General features: G+C 40.0%; 2 protein-coding genes across 10 annotated transcripts; both read right to left on the reverse strand.

The window, feature by feature from the left end:
- Nucleotides 1-3,936: 3,936 nt before the first annotated feature.
- LOC116201812 lies at nucleotides 3,937-4,776 on the reverse strand. Its single transcript, XM_031533234.1, has one exon. It carries the CDS (start codon nucleotides 4,464-4,466, stop codon nucleotides 4,029-4,031), a length of 438 nt encoding a protein of 145 aa, XP_031389094.1. The 5' UTR covers nucleotides 4,467-4,776; the 3' UTR covers nucleotides 3,937-4,028.
- A 462-nt stretch (nucleotides 4,777-5,238) lies between these two features.
- LOC116201763 (pyrophosphate-energized membrane proton pump 3) lies at nucleotides 5,239-12,585 on the reverse strand. Of its 9 annotated transcripts, none has more exons than XM_031533201.1 (18): nucleotides 12,458-12,571; nucleotides 12,238-12,334; nucleotides 11,432-11,503; nucleotides 11,023-11,344; nucleotides 10,611-10,670; nucleotides 10,320-10,523; nucleotides 9,669-9,820; nucleotides 9,422-9,569; nucleotides 9,195-9,327; nucleotides 8,618-8,790; nucleotides 8,172-8,292; nucleotides 7,603-7,790; nucleotides 6,959-7,396; nucleotides 6,662-6,826; nucleotides 6,397-6,552; nucleotides 6,177-6,288; nucleotides 5,805-6,024; nucleotides 5,239-5,675 (listed from the first exon to the last, which is right to left on the reverse strand). In XM_031533201.1, the coding sequence occupies exons 4-18, from the start codon at nucleotides 11,119-11,121 to the stop codon at nucleotides 5,576-5,578; spliced, it is 2,469 nt and encodes an 822-aa protein (XP_031389061.1). In that variant the 5' UTR covers nucleotides 11,122-11,344; nucleotides 11,432-11,503; nucleotides 12,238-12,334; nucleotides 12,458-12,571; the 3' UTR covers nucleotides 5,239-5,575. The 9 variants fall into 9 exon arrangements, with proteins under 9 accessions (XP_031389061.1, XP_031389039.1, XP_031389023.1 ...); XM_031533179.1 differs by having other exon boundaries at nucleotides 11,432-11,566; XM_031533163.1 differs by lacking the exon at nucleotides 12,238-12,334 and having other exon boundaries at nucleotides 11,432-11,566; nucleotides 12,458-12,585.
- Nucleotides 12,586-18,510: the final 5,925 nt, after the last annotated feature.

Here is an 18,510-nt window from a genome sequence, read left to right on the forward strand (position 1 = left end):
GCATGCTAGTTACTTGGGTCGGTATTGAAGGTGGGTCAGATAGCTTTCCCTGTTAGTCGGGATGTAATATCTTATTAATATACTGAGAATCGCATTAAAATAAAGTAACAAATATCTTCACGATCATGTATAAATATAAATATACGTTCATTGTCTACAATTTACGTACTATTGCTCTCGTGGGAACCCTGGTTGACTTGAACGTCAAAGAGGAAAATCGAGCCACTATCCCAATCTTTCCCTTTTTCAAGTTATTCGTGAGCACGAGGATCGCATGTTGATTCAACCGAAATCACATATCCATAACAAAAATAATATTGAAAATTAAGAACTACTAGATTAAGAGAAAATTGAGAATATGTCAATTCATTCAAACTTTTTTTATTACCCACTACTACATCATTCTGTCTTTTCTCTCTCCTTTCCCTCTCTCTTCCTCAAGACTGCCGATTCTTTGGCCCATTTACTCTATGCATTTCACCCTTTTCATTTCAAATTGATTTTATTTATTAGTAGTTTAATTAATAAAAAATCCTTTGTCATGAAAAATCTACTTAAAAATTAGAAAATTAAGAAAAATAATCGTGCTTTTCTATTATTTTGAAAATGAGAAAAAGTTACGTTAGTTCATTCGTTGCACGGAAATTTATGACGGTTTGTGCGTAGTATAGATATGTGTCTAGTATATATATAGACTAAATAAGTTGCCCGCGGCATTATAGCGATTGAAAAAGGTTCTCTTTTTATTGGTAAACCCTTATTTTTGTGCCAAGGCAAAAGCTTATGCATCAATTCGGGCTGGTATAAATCAATAAGCTCGAAAGAAAATATGAGAAAACTCCTAAAGAAATACGGTAGTAATGACTAAATATGCAAGAAAAGAAAGAAAACTTTTTTTTTATGTTATAGTATCTCCCCATGCACTCCTTATCTGTGATCTTAATCATAGTTATTATCGTTAGGGAAAAATATAGATTTAGCCCTCTACCTTTTATTACTTTTTTATTTTAATCCTTTTTTTATCATATTCCTTTGTTCCCTTTTCTGTTTCAACCATTGTTATCAGAACCGGACTGGACCGGCCAGTTTGACCGGTCGAACCAAAATCGGCACCATGTCCGGTCCGGTTTGTTTAAAAATCCAAATTGCATATTTGAACCGGCAGCCTCATTGAACCGGTCGATTTTTAAACAAAATTTCATTGAACCGGCTGGTTCTATGGGTTTTATGTTGATGATCCTAAATCCCGAATATGCCCTTATCTTCATCCCCCCTCTTCACCTTTCACCGTTCACCATCACCTGCACACATCGCCAGCAGACACAGCCGTCACCGCCGACAACCACCCGCCACCATCGTCTGCCACTGTTGTCGATGTTCTTCTCACGCAACGCCCTAATGTTTTCTTTTTCTTTGTCACCCCTTTCCAATCGAGGCACGAAGCTTCGAACGAAAACTCAGAGCTTCGAGATCAAAGCATAGAGGCTTTAACCGAAGCCTCGATTCCTCGAATCAAAGCGTAAAGCCTTCATCGAAGGCTTTGTGCTTTGATTTCAAGGCTCAAAGGCTTCAATCGAAGCTTCAAGGCTCAGAGGCCGATTTTGAAGCTCGGAGGCTTCAATCTGAGCCTTGGAGAGAAGAGGAGGAAGAAGAATGAGGGTGAGGGCTCCTCGCTGCCTCGAATCAAAACGTAGAGCCTTTATCGAAGGCTTTGTGCTTCGATTTCGAGGCTCAGAGGCCGATTTCGAAGCTTGGAGGCTTCAATCTGAGCCCTGGGGAGAAGAGGAGGAAGAAGAATGACGGTGAAGGCTCCTCGCTGCCTCGAATCAAAGCGTAAAGCCTTCGATGAAGGCTTTGTGCTTCGATTTTGAGGCTTGGAGGCTTCAATCGAAGCTTCAAGGCTCAGAGGCCGATTCCGAAGCTCAAAGGCTTCAGACCCTTGGGAAGAATATGAGGAAGAAGAATAACGGTGATTGGGGTGTGCAATTGGGGTGGCTATTTTTTAAAATTATCATAATTTTTTAATTATTTATTTTATTTTAATTAAACATGCCGTCCAACCTATCGAAACCCGGTTGGACCCATAAATCCGTAAACTCATACCTCTTCCGATTCATCATCTGGTCCGGTTCTGATAACACTGGTTTCAACCCTACATGTTTGATTTATATTCTATTATTGTCCTTTTTTAACTTTTTATGTTGGGTAAATTGCACCGGTGGTACAAAATGTTTTACAAATGTTTCATGATGGTCCAAAAAGTTTTTTTCGCTACATGATAGTACAAAATGTTTCAAAGTTGTTTTATGATGGTACAAACCGTCAACTTGAGCTTGACACCGTCAAGTCGACGCTGACGTGGCTACTACGTGTCACCTCCTTGCTGACGGCCGAAAAAAAAATTCTAAAAATTTTAAAAAAATTTTAAAAATAATTTTAAATTTTAAAAACTTTTAAAAGAATTTTAAAAAAAAAAAAAAAAAGAAAAAAAAGGGAAAAAAGAATTTTAAAGGGAAAAAATAATTTTAAAAAAAAAAATCTTTTCCTCTTTAATTTTAAAGAAAAAAATTTTTTTTGAAAATAAAAAAAAAATTATTTAAATTTTTTTAAAAATATCAAAATAATTAAAAAATTTCAAAATAATTTTCAAAATTTTCAAAATTTTAAAATAATTTTTTTTTTTTTTCTAAATTTTTACTCTTTTTTTTTGTATATTTTTGTATATTTTTATATTTTAAAAAAAATTTAAAATAATTTTCAAAATTTTAAAATATTTTTTTTTTTTTCAAAATTTTTTCTCTTTTTTTTGTATTTTTTAAATTATTTTTTGTATTTTTTTGGACTTTTTAAAATTTTATTTTGTCTTAAATGACGTGGCGCACTATGATTGGTTCTACGTAACAAAATTGACACATAGGACGCGCCACGTCAGCAAAATGTTAACGGCGTCAGCTCGAGTTGACGGTTTGTACCATCGTGAAACAACTTTGAAACATTTTGTACCATCATGTAGCGAAAAAAACTTTTTGGACCATCATGAAACATTTGTAAAACATTTTGAATTATCTGTGCAATTTACCCTTTTATGTTAAGAAAAGCTAACGTGTAAAAAATATGTGGGCCCCATAATAGACCAAATTGCCAGATAGGATGATTTACGTTTAGAGTTTCGAACCAACCGAACCATAATGAACACCGGCTTAGATCTGATTTCCTGATTATTGGATTTGCTTCATTAATGTAATATGCCATTAAAGACGCTCATTTGACTCAGAAGCAGAACATAGAATAATAGGAGACAGGAAGAAGGGGAAAAAAAACTACTTGTGCTTGTGCTTGTGTCAGAAAGAACGGAAGGAAGTGAACATCTTACTGGTAATAATTTACTTGCCAATAATAATAATAATTTTACAGAGTGAACATCTTACTGATAACTCCCCCATGCTTTTCTTGTTACACCTTCTTTGGAATTCATTTTTTGGCTGCAGCCAGCTACATATGCTCAACTTCTCTGGATTTTTCGCTTGAAGAAGGAAAGGAACATGCACAGGCAGCTCTGTATTTTACAGGGGGATGGAGATTAAGAGTGCGTTTGGATTTAGAGTTGAGTTGAGTTTTGGTTTTAATTGGTTTGTAATGATTGTATCGTTGAATTATGAGAAAAAGTGTGAAAAAATAATAAATAATTGAGAGAAAGTAATGATTAAGTAATGATTGTGTTGTTGAATTGTGAAAAAGTAATAAATAGTTGAGAGAATTTAATATTAAAAATTGAATTGAATGGTTAAAAAAATTTTAAAAATAAAAAAAATACTGATTGTAATTTTGAATTGAAGATAAGTGAAGTTGAGTTAAACATTATTTGGAAAACAAACACACCCTAAACCCTTCACCACTATATATATATATATATATATATATATATAGTCAAAGGGAGAAACAATCAGTTCCAAATTCCATTGGGATTAAAAACTGAGATATACAAAAAGAAAAAAGAAAAACACACACACACACAAATGGTGCTACTGCTACTGTTGCTTGTTGATGCTTCCAACAGCACTCCAAATCTGGCCAAAGGCATTCATCGCGTGGGGCAACACGCTTTCAATCCCCTTGAGAGCCGCACCCGAGGCGATCCCCATGGCAATGGCTGCAGGATAACTGGGCTTGGAATCGAGCTTCATCTCAAGGATTGCGAGGCGGCTGATGGCAGAGTCCATCTTGCGGGAAACCTGCTGGAAGAGGAGCTTGTCCTTCCTAAAGGAGCCGCTGCTGCTGCTAACGCGGAACAGCATCCTCTGGAGGTCCTCAATGACCTTGATGGAAGCCTGCTGGGAGTCCATGCCCTGCGCCTCATAGTGGGATATCAGCTCCTGTGGGGTTGGGAGCCTCTTTTTCCCTTTCTTCATCCTCTGGTCCTCAATAAATGTGCTGCTGCTGCTCATGGGTTTTGGCGGCTGCTCCATCTTCTTCGGGAATTTGGTTTTCCTTTATTATCGAGGCAGCGGTGGGGATGGCGGCGGCGGCGGAGCGAAAGACGGCAGCTATGGATTGGGAAATAAAGAAACTGACGTTTCCACTTCGCACCTCTGCGGGGGCGAAACCCTAAACCAAACACCCACCCACTGCTTTTATAATGAATGAAAGACATGATGATTTATTTATCCTTCCTTTTTCTTTTTTTTTGCTGAGTAATGATTTATTTATCCTTTAGTTCATAATATGATGATATGATGAATAAGGAAAATTAGATTAGCACAGAAGGATTTGTGTTTTTTTTTTTAAAGAAAAAAAATCCAACTGGGAAGGGCCGCACGTTTCTTCAGGGGCAGAGTCATGTCTTTTTCTTTTTTTTCTGTTGGGTGGACTTCGGCCCGAATATAACAGACAGATGGACTGAAAAGCCCCAACTGAAATATTCAAGAGCACCCACCAACTTCAATTCACATTCATCCATTCTAAGGCCCAATATTTATATATTTATCAGATGAGATGAGATCATATGTACAGTACTAAGGATTCAACAACCCGGTCGGCAATAATAACATAGAATCCGGTTATAATTACCACTGTTCCCCGAGGAAAATGGAGTGATGATCTCTCTTCTTTTGCGATGTCTCATCTCACCAAACACCATGCCTATATAGGACTCCAGAGTTCAGACATCATATGGAGCTCTGCTAAGTAGTGCCAGAATTAAAAGAAAACAGCCATTCCTCTAGTCATTCAAAACCTGCATCAAGTCCAATTAAACCTAATTCATTCATTCTTATTAGTCCAATCCGCAACTCTAACAGAATTGAACAGCGCCCACTCTTGAGATCCAACTCAGTATATAATTATTCTAATTTAAAATAAATAAATAAAAAGAAGGCGTCCTAGATTTTTTAAGATGATATATAATACACCGAAAAGATTTTGTAAAGTAATAATTTCCTATGGTGTAATTCTTTTGTCCTGTCAGCAAGGAGGTTACAAGTTCCTAAAAACAGGCCATCTCATTATGTGAACCAAGCATAGAATCATCCGAAATCCTCTCTTCCGATCCCCCCCTCTCTCTCCTCCCACTCTTTCTCTATAGAAAGACCGGAGCCATGACGAGCGTGATTGTCGCAAGCAACTTTATTAACACATGAAGGGACGGTCCAGCCGTGTCTTTGAAGGGGTCCCCAACACTGCCAACAACACAAACAATGACCAAAATCAATTTCACAACACACACAATGACCAAAATCAATTTCACAAGGCCCCGTATATTCCAAGAGATGCAAGATTCACCCTCTAACTACAGACCACAAACTTACGTGTCTCCGGTAATCGCTGCTTTGTGACTCTCGCTACCCTTGCCTCCAAGTGCACCCGTCTCAATGTATTTCTTTGCATTGTCCCAGGCACCGCCAGCTGTGTTCAGGAACAGAGCCATGAGGATACCAGATACTGTCGCAAACATCAACATGGAAGCCACCACTTTAGCCCCGAGCAGAGGATGCCCAGTGTAATATCCCAATATCCTGAAGAGGACACCTGCTCCACATAACACATTATCAATTTCTTCAAGAACAGAAAGCACACGTTTCTGATTGGTTGAATTGAATTGACTCTCAGAAAAAAAAAAAAAAAAAAAAGCTGTCCAGAGGAAAAGTTAGTTGCAAAATAAGAATAAGATGGTGGCCAACCAATGGCTACAGGGGACACAATAGCCAAAGCACCCGGCTTGATCATCTCCCTCAACGACGCAGATGCTACAATGGCAACACAACGACCATAATCGGGTTTCTCCTTGTAGTCCTGTACCAAAGTAAAGGAGGGCACGTCACATATTCAGCACGAAAGAAAAACAGTTACCCAGGAATACAAAATGAAAACAATGTACATCATGTATTTATTGCGGCTCACCATTATGCCAGGTCTTTCAATGAACTGTCTTCTTACTTCAGTGACGACTTCTTGTGCAGTTCGGCCAACTGCGGAGCAGGCCCATGCACTAAATAAAAAAATGAGCATGGAACCTAGCAACCCTCCAATGAAGACTTCTGGTATTGCAATATCAACCTGGATGGATATTGGGAAAGGGGGGGAAAAAAATACATAAGAAAGTCCCAGAAGCTACGAGCTGCAAGAGAGATGCAGCTGACTTCTTTTCTGGTAGTTCAAACTCAACCTGTTTAAATGGTTCATGGGCAAAGGTAGCCACCTCATCCATGTAGGCACTAAATAGAAGGAAAGATGCAAGAGCAGCAGAACCAATGGCAAAGCCTTTTGTGGTAGCTTTTGTTGTGTTGCCCACCGCATCTAGAACATCGGTGATCTCCCTAACACTTTCTGGCTGCATATAGCACATGCATATATCCACAAGAGTCATATTAAAGAATGTGCGCAGCATGCACATAAATTAACTTTTCTTCTATCATGTTCTCACAGGTTAATGGCCTATACAAAAATATATCGAGAGCATTACCTGTTGACTCATCTCCACAATTCCACCAGCATTATCAGCAATTGGACCAAACATATCCATCGTGAGAATGTACGCAGCCGTGCTGAGCATTCCCATTGTCGCTACAGCTGTTCCAAAGAGCCCACCTGTTGGGTTTCCAGTCTCATCCACCAGGCCCGAAGTGTGACCCAACCAGAAAGCGGAAATTATAGACACGCTTATGACTAGTACAGGAAGGGCAGTTGACTCCAGGCCCAAGCTAACCCCTGCTATTATGTTGGTTCCATGCCCAGTGGAGCTAGAGAGGGCTAATGTCCGTACTGGCTCATGTTTGTAGTCAGTGTAGTACTTTGTGATCCAGACAAATACATACGCTGTGATTATACCGACCAACCCACATAATGCAAAGTTCAACCATGCAGAAGGCGCTTGTTCAGTGTAAAGCATCCACCTCGTAGACTGTCAGAGCAAGAACAACAATAAATCAGCCTTACTTAGTCAATGCCAATCATTATCTAGAAAAATATCATAACCTAAGATCACAATGGAAATGGATGAGGATGAGGATCAGCCATCTGTCTCGAAAGAGAAGTTCATCCATAGAGACTCATCAATCATCATTTAAAAAAATCACTTAATAAGGGCAATGGAGGATGGAGTATTACCGCACCAAAAGTAATCACAGCCAAAACTATAGTGACAGAATATCCTTTCTGCAAAACTGCCATTGGATCCTCAACAGCACCCTTCGCACCAGAGTCTCTTGTTCCCCTGATTGAAAGCACCCCAACTGAAGATACCACTAGATCAAAAGAGTGAACAACAAGAGGAAACAAGATGAAGCCAGATGGATCTGCATGGCAGCATACCAGTGCGTTAGTCCCTCAATACCAGATATTACTCCATTTTCAACAAAACTGTGCCCAGTTTTTGACTAATAAAAACTTTTAAAACCACGGACTAAGCCAGCCATATATTCGGCAAGAAATCCAACCTAATAATATTTCTTTCAGAATGGTAGAAAGGGTCTGAATAAACCAGGAAAAACCATATTATCATATAGAGCTGCCGTTGTTATACAAGAATTGAGGGGAACAAAGAAAATCCAATATGCAGATGTACACATCGATTACCAAATTCTTCTTCCTTTTTTTCCCCTTTAAAAATTAGAAATTTAGAAGATACAAAAGGCACATGAGGGGAGCAAGCCCTTTAACATTGGTAAACTACTTGCCTTCAATTTTACATCTCTGGGCCATTGTTCCTCCCAGTATCATGGCACTAATAATTTCAGCTGCTATGCTCTCAAAAAGGTCGGCACCTCTGGCTGCACAATCACCCACATTGTCTCCGACCTATACCATTGTAACAATTTAGTTGGTGCATAACAATATAGAGAACACAGCAAAAGAAATTCAATGAGCAAGAAATTGAGAGCACTCATCATTTTAATTTGAACTAGTAAGTTGGTAAAATAATTTTAAGAGGATCAGTGGACACATAAGATTCTGCTGGAAGTACAACTGCATACTCATCCGGCAATATGCGCTAACAACCACATATTCAATTAACTACACAAATAAGGTTCAAAATTCGAAGCTCCAAATTTATCAAGTGCTCTTGCAGCAGAAGTACATGTACATAATAAAGTATGAAAAGTTATTTTAACTGATGAGTTACCAGATCTGCAATAACAGCAGGATTGCGAGGATCATCTTCAGGTATACCCTGCTCGACTTTTCCCACGAGATCAGCACCAACATCAGCTGCCTTTGTATATATTCCACCACCGAGCTGAGCAAACAGGGCAACAAATGAAGCTCCAAAACCATATCCAACAAGCAGAAGTGGCACTGAAATGAGAACATGTAGGTGCAAACCTTAGACTTGTTATTTTCCAACAATAGAAAAGATGGAAAGGGACAATACAATCAGTAGAACATGAGCATCGAATGACTCAATAATGAAGATCAGAAAACCAGGATTCTTAATAAAACTTTATGCACTCGACCTCCTAATTCATGTGCCTTTCCCACAACAAACACAGATAAGTAGTGAAGTGGGACGAAAATAATTATAATTAAATGGCAGTCTCCAAAATGAAACGGGAAGGAATCATTATCCATAGTTACCAATGCGATGTTCGTAAATACCATACTTGCCCATTCCATAAAATCATATTAGAAAAGCACAAAATCCTGGCTTTGATGAAATATTCTTCCTACAAAAAAGTGTCAAAAAGTATTTTGGAACATACATTCAGTAACCTTCATCGAGCCTGGCAAATCCACTCCCAACCAAACATAAAATGATGCATAAAGAATGGCTATTCCAATGACAGCCATGCCAACCACCACCATGGCAGAGAATCCACCAGCACGGACAGCTACCTATAATTATATACATAATACAAGCCAATAACAACTAAATCAGGAATCTTACAGCAAAAAATGAAGATGCATGAACATGCCAAATGATGCTAACCTGCAATGCCTCTCTTGCAGATCTTCTTGCAGCACTAGAGACTCGAACATTTGCACGAACAGAAACCCACATTCCAATATAACCTGCAATACCTGAGCATAAAGCGCCTAGAAGAAATGCAGCCACAGTGATATATGCAGAAATTGTCCTGCATCAGAAACCCACTCAAAAATATTTTTACCACAGTAGGGAAAATAAAGGAATGAAGAAGAGACATTAGCCTTCAACCAGTAAGCCAGATAATCACCTTCCAAGGCCAGAAGATTCTTGTTGTGGAGTCGTACTGCGAAACAAATATATACTAAGAATCACTACTGCGAGAAGCAGTGCCATCTTGGAGATTGTCCCATATTGGGTTCTGAAGAACCCTTCAGCTCCATCTCGTATTGCATCTGATATCTGCAGAAATTTTAAAAATAAGCTCAAGCATGGACGCATATAAAATATTCAAACTAAAAATAGCTCTAGTCCACATACAATTCCCATTGACAAACTATTCTAAAAAATTATCTGCAAAATGTATTTCTCACTAGCACAACCTTCTGGCTGGTTTATCCACCCAAAAAGGCCTTATTTCACTAAATCTTCAATAACTTTTCGTGGATCCACAAAATGTTGGAATGTAAAATTCTATCCATGATAAATATCAGTTATGCGGTTATTATGAATAGATTTTATTCTAATCAAACATAGTAACATAGCCACAAGAAGAACACTGCTAAATTGTTGTGCAGGTGACACTGTACACAAGCTAGGGCCAGAATGCTTCCACAATTTGTATTACTAAATACCAGAGCCAGAAATAATAAGAAAAGATTCAGACAAAAGAAATGTCCAGTTGACAAATGTTTGAAAAAGAAGAAGCAACTAAATTACTGACAGAAAAAGGAAAACATACCTGCGCCATCTCAGGAGGCCCTTCATCCTTCGCAAGGACCCATTTTGCGAGATATATGGACAAAAGGAAACTAATTATGCAAACGGAGAAGACAAAAACAATGATGGGGGAAGTACTTGCTCCAATGTAAAAGATTCCTCCAAGCCCCAAGAGCATGAGTACAAGAAGAACTCGAATGTTTACTCCCATCAGAACCCGAAAAATCTGCACCAAAATGTAAGTCAACCCACCATAGTTGCAGTACAACAGTAAGTGAGATAATAGTAATACAAAGTAATTTTTGCCGCTCACTTGTAAGAACACTGTAACAGTTAGCATTGCCAATAGCCAACCCCAGAAGGTCTGTGACTTCTAACAAAGGGAAAACCATATTTGTAGGACAATCACAAAATATGATACTAATATACCTAAATCAATGCAATATGAGAGACAGGGATAGACCTATGCTCTAGTCATTGACAAGAATGCACTATGTTAAATAGGAACAAAAAGTTAGTTGTAGTCTTAGCAGATCGGGAAAGATAATAGATGCGAGAATATCATACTCTGCTAATCATTGTTAGCTCAGAGATTGACAACAGAGGGATAAGAAAAGAGTAATATCACCCTACTTCGAGAAAAAGACGGTCAACTAATTCAATCATGAGACTTTTATGAGGCTAAGAAGCAAAATAGTAAGCCAGAAGAATGGAGCTAATCTTACCAATGGCTTATATGGTTTACTGCGCATGCTTGGGAACACCCTTGGCCTGTCTGTATAAGGCCCTAAGGCACCAACCTCCATGTCGTCATCTATGGCCATAGTATGGAAGGAATTCACCCTCCGCACAACAGGATAAGGGTTGTACTCACCACCTTGGGGCAAGTCAACCCCTAAACTTGGTCGCTGAATTTTCAAATCTCTCTCCTATCCAGAAAAAGAGGGGAATCTTCAAAAGTCCTCCTTGGTCTTCCCACTGGAGACTCAGAATAAGGGGATGAAGATGCTTGTCATGAGTTTCTACCAACTATCCAATCCACACATCCTGGAGATAATAACATCCAAGTAATATATCAATCATAGATCACCCCAATTCAAAAATCCAATACATAAGCGACGGCAAGATGCATACCTTGTAATGCTTTAAGTTTTATCTATCCCTCACAAAAATCTATCCGATAGTTGGAAACTAGACCTGAGAAGACTGCAAGCCAAATGGTGTGATAATGCCTCCCAAACCTTCAGGTCTTACAAATGCCTGGACGAGCTATAAATTTTGCAGTCGTGGAAATCAAGTCAATAACCATTTGATATGCAGGAGATTAATTGTGATGAGTAAGAAAAGAAGGTTGAAATGCGATGGATTATCAGAGGTTTATTAGAGTGGCTCGGATCAGTGAACAAGGGAGAATTTCCATACGCTTTACCTAGAGATGGGAGGGATGGGGGATCTTCCCACAACAGAAGGAAAAAGATAAAAATAAATAAAATGGAACTTGTTGAGGTTATTATCGATATTACTCCTCTCCTCTCCTCCCTTTCACAAGCATCATCCAGAAATGGAAAAGCATTGAGACAGATTGTCAAATTTCCGAGTTAAGTTCAAAAACACAGAAGAACCAGAGGATCATCCACTGAATGATCTAAGAGCTGTAACTCTGTTATTCAAAAAGCTGGGATTTCCATACATACAGCTGAAATTACAGACCTATGAGGGAGGCACATAGATTAACACCATAGACGGCGGTAAGCTTTAGATGCAATCTAAATTCGCTGCTCCAAGCAAGATGCAGAATGTCAGGGAGTATAGGAACAACTGAACACTTGAAATTGAGGGACATGGAACCATTAAGCATCATCGATTGCGCTAATCGAGAAACAAAATCATGAACTAGCACAGATAAGGGTTACCAAAAGATCAGTCGGTGAAACTATAACCTGGGCCTTCAGGCAAGAAGGATCTGACGCGATTAGACAGGTCAAGCGAACCCGGATCAGCAGGATCTATATGCAGTCGATGATAAACCAAAAACAACTGAAAGTAGGAAGGAGGAATGAAGCATGATATGGATCTATCAGAGAGAGGAGCTGTACGATGCCGTGATGGGGTAATAGTTGCTGGTGATCACGAGAATTTCAATTTACACCAGAAGGTTACCTGATGGGTTGAGATTGATTGAGAAGGCGTAACCCGTAGTCTTGACTGCCGCTCGCTCTCCCCTTCCGTCCCTTGAACAGTCTGGTCTGTTCCGAAGCGGCAACAGAGCCCAAGCCCGGAACACCCAGTTATATTTAGACTTAGAAATAATAATAATAATAATAATAATAATAATAATAATAATAATAATAAAGCGTTAATTGCACCGATGGACCAAAAAGTTTCATGTTGGTCCAAAATATTTTTTTGGTAACTTGAAGATACATTAAGTTTCAAAACCGTTTTAATGTGATACATTCTGTCATCTCATGCTTCACGCCGTTATACTCCAAACTTATTAAAATTGCAAAACGACCCAAATTTTAAAAATTTTCAAAATGTACCCCACATTCTCTCTCTCTTCCTTCTCGACTTTCTCTCTCTTTTGCAAGTTCTCTCTCTCTTCATCTCACATGATCTTCCTCTTCCTCCTCCTCGGTCGCATCGCCGCCGACTCCGACTATGATCTCACTGCGACGCTCCTCGCCCTCCAGTCCCGATCCCAATCGGGCATTATCCACCTCGACGACCACTCCATCTCCCGCTTCCTCACCTCCTAGAAGACCCCCAGGCTTCGTCCTGACCCCGCCCCTTGATCTTCCTCTTCCTCCTCCTCGATCACAACAGTCTATCGCTTCGAGCAATGTGATCAGAGAAAGGGTGAAATTAGGAGATGCGAAATCGAGGAATGCAAGGGTTGAGCAGCCCGCGAAAGTGCAGTATAGAGGGGCAGGGCTGGGCCAGCGGAAGAGCTTCTACGACTCCACAGACTTCTTCCTGGAGCCCACGAAACGGAGCGCATCAATCTTCGAGGACATTGACAGGAGGTTAAGGATAAGGGGGATCGACGAGCCCTCCAAGGATCTGGAGACAGTGGCGCGAAGAGCCCGAGTAGGAGGAGGCCGGTGGCAGATGCAGAGCAGAAGAGGCCGGTGTCCCCGGTTCAGTCCCTCAAGATCGATCTGGGCAGACGTCAATCCAATCAAACATTCACGAACCGATCTCCGAAGATCTAAAAACCGGTAAGACTAAGGAGGAGGAAGAGGAAGATCAGGTGAGATGAAGAGAGAGAGAGAGAGAGAACACTTGCAGAAGAGAGAGAAAGTCGAGAAGGAAGAGAGAGAATGTGGGGTATATTTTGAAAAGTTGGAATATAACGGCGTGAAGCATGAGATGACATAATGTACCACATTGAAACGGTTTTGAAACTTAATGTACCATCAAGTTACCAAAAAATATTTTGGACCAACATGAAACATTCATGAAACCTTTTGGACCACCAGTACAATTAACCTTAAAATAAAATAAAAAATAGTACATTAGGGAGGTTGTGTTTGATTTTAAAATCCGTAGAGCTGAGTTTTGATTTTAATTGATTTGTAATAATTGTGTTGTTGAATTATGAAAAAAGGTGTTGAATTATGAAAAAAGTAATAAATAGTTAAGAGAATTTAGTATTAAAAATTGAATTGAATGGTTAAAAAAATTAAAGAAAAAGAGAAAAATAATAATTGTGTTGTTGAATTAAAGATAAGTAGAGTAAAGTATAGCAGAGTTAAAAAAATTGATTTATCAAACGGTGGAAGGAACTCTTATTTTAACTCATAAAAGATTTATTTAATTATTTTGGATTTACTAGGGGCCAAAATATCAAATTTATCTTTTTTACAAAAAAAAATGAAAAACCTCATAAACCTTCAAATATGAAGCGTTAGAAATTATGGTATTGGGAAGTATTTAGTGAGGTTTGAAAGACCTCCAAATACCTCCCTTTCCGAAAATTTCCATATCTCTCAATTCTAATATAGCGTTAGAATTTGGTAACATTTGACTCCCATTGTGATTAATTTTCAGGCTAAAATGAGTCACATGGGCACTTGGCTTTTCAATCAACGAAAAAGCTATCTAATTCCGATAAAAAATATTAAAAAATAAATTTTTACTTAAAATCAACAATAAAAAATGGGTTTGGTTTATATTCGCCGGCATAGTCTTGCCAGTAACCACCATCACTAGAACGATGTTATTGGCGCCTAATCAGGTGACTAGCAATCTCATCCGCGCCAGTGGTGGTCGCCAATGAAGCCACCATTTTCAGGAGTAGGTGAAAATCCATTTGGGTTCTCACGGATGAACAATGGGGCCATTTTCATCGTCGTCACTCGATTGAAATCAAAACTGGACTCATGCTCTTCATTCTATATATATGTTCGTGCAAGCACGTGAATGTATTAATTTTCCTTGCTCGTTATGGGTGAAAATCACTGTGCGCACCCGAATTTCATTTCGTCGGGGCACGTGAGCGTGCGCCTATGCAACGCGGCTTGGGAGTGTCCATCTTCTTGAGAACGCGCGACAAACGCACGTGAGAAGGAGTCACCACTTGCCATTTTACAACCCGAAGGTCGAGGGCCGGCAAGTTACTCGGGCCTAGGGGTACGGGTACACCTAAATGCTAAGGCAATGGTCTGTACGGAACCGAAAATTCCGAATTCGGGGGTTCTATTACGTGTGGGCCTATATCCCACACGCCCTTTCGGTACTCTACCTTGCCAGGCTTGCCATTTTATTTATTTACCGCATGATTTAGGGTTGCACTCGACTCGCCCGTTTTGACATCATAAATTCGAAGAAACTCTTCGACCGAGATTCTTACATGAATAAATGTACAACATAAAACCTTCACATTGCTCTCTCTAATAAAAATACAAATTACAATGACTGAATTCCGATCGATTCGCATTTGGTCATTATTCCACTCATGCTCACCGTGTGGTTTGAAAAGATTGAAATTGAAATTAATATGCGCGCTCAGTGATTGGGAAATTAAACCTCGTGATCGACGGTTAGGGGTGTTGGACCTTGTATGAATCGTATCCTAAAGGATCAGGCTTGACCCACATAACAATCAAGTGCGAAAATGTAACAAATAAGCATAAATAAACAAACAATGAAGTTTTGTTATTGCCGAATTTACGTGAGTTAACCGATTATTAACTGAGGTATCTTGGCATGCAAATCCTACCCTAAAACAAACAAACGGGGTGATAGAGAGGGCATGTAGCATTCGACGTTATTTTAGTGGACCCGACAAACACAATGTCTGTAATCGAGTCTCAAATGTGTAGGTTGTTTTTAAATTTTTATGTATCGTGACAATGTGACTTTTACAGAGTAAGAGTGTTTTTACCTAAAACCTGAAACCTAACCCTTTGCTCAACTATTTGCCCACGTTTAATTAAGCCGAGTTTGTGATTAATTTGTTTTCTTGTGTTTTGACCCATTCTAAGCACAAACCTACACTAGGGTGATGGCGAGACAAGAACCAGTAATCATGCCATTGAACCGGAAAATATGTGTGTGTATGGAAAATCAAGATTACGTGGCACGTATCTCGGTGCTTTTGAAATTGTGAATTTTAAAAGGGCACGACTAACAGTTCTTGGACTGTTAACGCAATTATAGATTATTAATCGATTAGTGCAATTTATTTAAAGGAGGTCAAGTGATTCAATTTAGCCGAATTTAACGTTCCGATTATCTCGTATGTAGAATTTTAAGTTAATTAGAAATTTACCGAATGCTTTAGTCTACGGATTTCGAGTCGCTGGAATGGCCATTAGTGGGCCGCCCGATAAACTCTAACTTCCGACCGTCTTGATATTAAAAATTAGATTTTAGGCCTAGTTTGCATGATTAAACTGATTCATGTGAGATTTCGATTAAAATGAGAAAATAAAGCGTTTAAACACGGATCCAAATCACATTACCACATCAAGAGCACATTATCACGGATCAAGAGCACATTATCAAGTCAAGCACGACAAACATACATATTTTACACAATCGGTGCCGCCATGATCGCGATAAACACATACAAACATACACAAATATAATATTAAAAGAATCGATAAAACGGTACCGATTCATGGAGGCGGAAAATCATGCAAATAGCACATATCATCATGTTGTATACATGTAATTACTGAAACAAAAATTTAAACGGGACACATACATTTTCGGTCGAGAATCCAAGTAGGAAAGGGTTTGATATCTTTAGAAAATGTCCAGGGATTGAATTGAACAATTTTAAAAGAACATGGACTGATTTGAAAATTCGGATAAAGTTTCAGGAAACTGATTTGAAAATTTTGGAAAAATTCAGGACGATGTAAAAATCACTGAAAATATCCCAGGACTTTTGTGAAATGAATTTGAAAATTCGGGGCTGATCTGAAAAGTAAAAAATGCCCAGGTACTAAACTGAAACAACTTGAAAAGTTCCTTGAGACGATTGAAAAATTCTGAAAAATTCAGGGATTGATCGGAAAATGGTAAAAATGGCTAGGGCTTGATTGAAAAGAATTTTAAACTTCATGGTAGATCAGAAAATAGTCCCGGAACTAAACTGAGACAACTTAAAAAGTTCCTAAACATGTCAAAAATGAAGCCCTAAACATGTCATTAAGTCGGGAATTTACCTTGTTTGAGAAGAATAGGAGCAGTTTTGTAAATAAAGGGATTCTGGACGAGTTGGGCTACTGGGGAATCGCCGGATTGGGCTTGACTGGGCCGAATTGGGCTGGACTAGGCCGAACTAGCGGGTAGCTAGGCTGAGTGGGACGCTGGGCCACTAGATTGCTGGGCCAGCCTGGGCTACTAGGCCGCGCTGGTCTACTGGGCCGGACTGCTACCTGGTTTCGGGAGAAAAAGGAAGATCATGGGAAGTCGGGTCTGTGGAGGGAAAATCGGGCACCCGGTCGGGCCTGGCCAGACCCGACTGGAATGGAAATGCCTGGGGAGGGAGCTCGCTAGCTCGTGCGGCTAGAGCGGCTATTCCAGGCTGACAACGATGCTTCGGGCTTCCAAGAGGTGACCAGGGGTGGTCGAGGGTGGCTCTGATCTGGCGTGTATCTGCTTAGATCCAGCAGAGACAATCAGACCCGGTTAGATATAAAAACAAAACAGATAGAGATGGTCTGGGCAGCTCCGGTGGTTCGGGCGTCGCGACTTTAAGTTCCTGGTAGTCGCTGGAGATGGCCTCAAGGTCGCAGGTTGACGTGCCAGCGGGCAGAGGGGGAGGATAAGCTAAGGCTTTCTGTTTTGCAGGAGGGGTCTGTTCGGATGGAGCTGAGGGCGTGAGGGGGAGCTAAGGCGTTCTGGAACTGAGTTGGGGTGTTGGGGAGGAGCTGTGAGATCTTCTGAGAAGCGAAGGTTTCGAGTTGAAGTTTCAAATGAGAGGCAGACGGAAGGAGAGGAGCTGAGGGTGCGAGTTCGTTCTTCGAGCTGAGGTTTTATTGGATTTCTCGGGAGGGAGTCAAGAGGAAGGAGCTGGAGGCATGAGGAATTCGAGCTGAGAGTCGGTTTCAGCTGAGGTTAAACCAAGCTGAGGGAACTGTGGGTTTTTCCGAAAATCCGAGAAAGAGTGTGTAGAGGAGCTTAGGGTTTTCTTTTTTTGGATTTTTGGGAGAACTCGAGCTGAGAGAGCCGGGCTTGGTTTCTTTTTGTTCGGGTTTTTTTTTTTGGTGGAAGGAGGCCGAGAGCCAGAGGGAGAGTCAGCTAGGGTTTTTTTCCTTTTTTGGCGTCCTCCCGGTTTTTTTCGAATTAGGGTTTTTGTTAGTTGAGGGGAAGAAGAGCCAGGGGCCAGCTTGGGGGTGGGCGGGGGGCGCAAGAAAGAAAGGAGAAAGAGAGAGAGTGTCCGTGAGCTGGCGGTCGCGATGGAGCTCGGGTTAGGTTTTTTTTTTCAGGTTTTGTTTTCGGGCTCCATCGGTTTTTTTTTCAGAAAGGAAGAAGAAGAAATGAAGAAGAAGGGAGGAAGAAGAGAAGAGCCAAGGGCAGGGAGGAATAAAAACTAAAAAACAGGGGGAAGGATGGGGCAACGGTCAGGAGTTGACCGTTGCCTCAATTTTCAATTTTTTTTTAAATTATGGGTAATGGTCAAGGGCCGATCAGGGCTTCCGACCAGCTCCTGACCGGCTCATCCTTTCCGTCCTTTCTATCCTTCTTTTTTTAGA

This window comes from Punica granatum, chromosome 1 (assembly GCF_007655135.1).
Source record: "Punica granatum isolate Tunisia-2019 chromosome 1, ASM765513v2, whole genome shotgun sequence".
Taxonomy (NCBI): domain Eukaryota; kingdom Viridiplantae; phylum Streptophyta; class Magnoliopsida; order Myrtales; family Lythraceae; genus Punica; species Punica granatum.

What these genes read in the sequence shown, in the direction of transcription:
- LOC116201812 (XM_031533234.1), bottom strand. Translation starts at nt 4,466, where the DNA reads ATGGAGCAGCCGCCAAAACCCATGAGCAGCAGCAGCACATTTATTGAG.
- LOC116201763 (XM_031533163.1), bottom strand. Translation starts at nt 11,121, where the DNA reads ATGGCCATAGATGACGACATGGAGGTTGGTGCCTTAGGGCCTTATACA. An exon ending in CTGTTACAGTGTTCTTACAA is followed by an intron (nt 10,524 to 10,610) that starts GTGAGCGGCAAA and finishes ATTTTGGTGCAG; the next exon opens with ATTTTTCGGGTTCTGATGGG. An exon ending in TTGAAAGACCTGGCATAATG is followed by an intron (nt 6,289 to 6,396) that starts GTGAGCCGCAAT and finishes ACTTTGGTACAG; the next exon opens with GACTACAAGGAGAAACCCGA.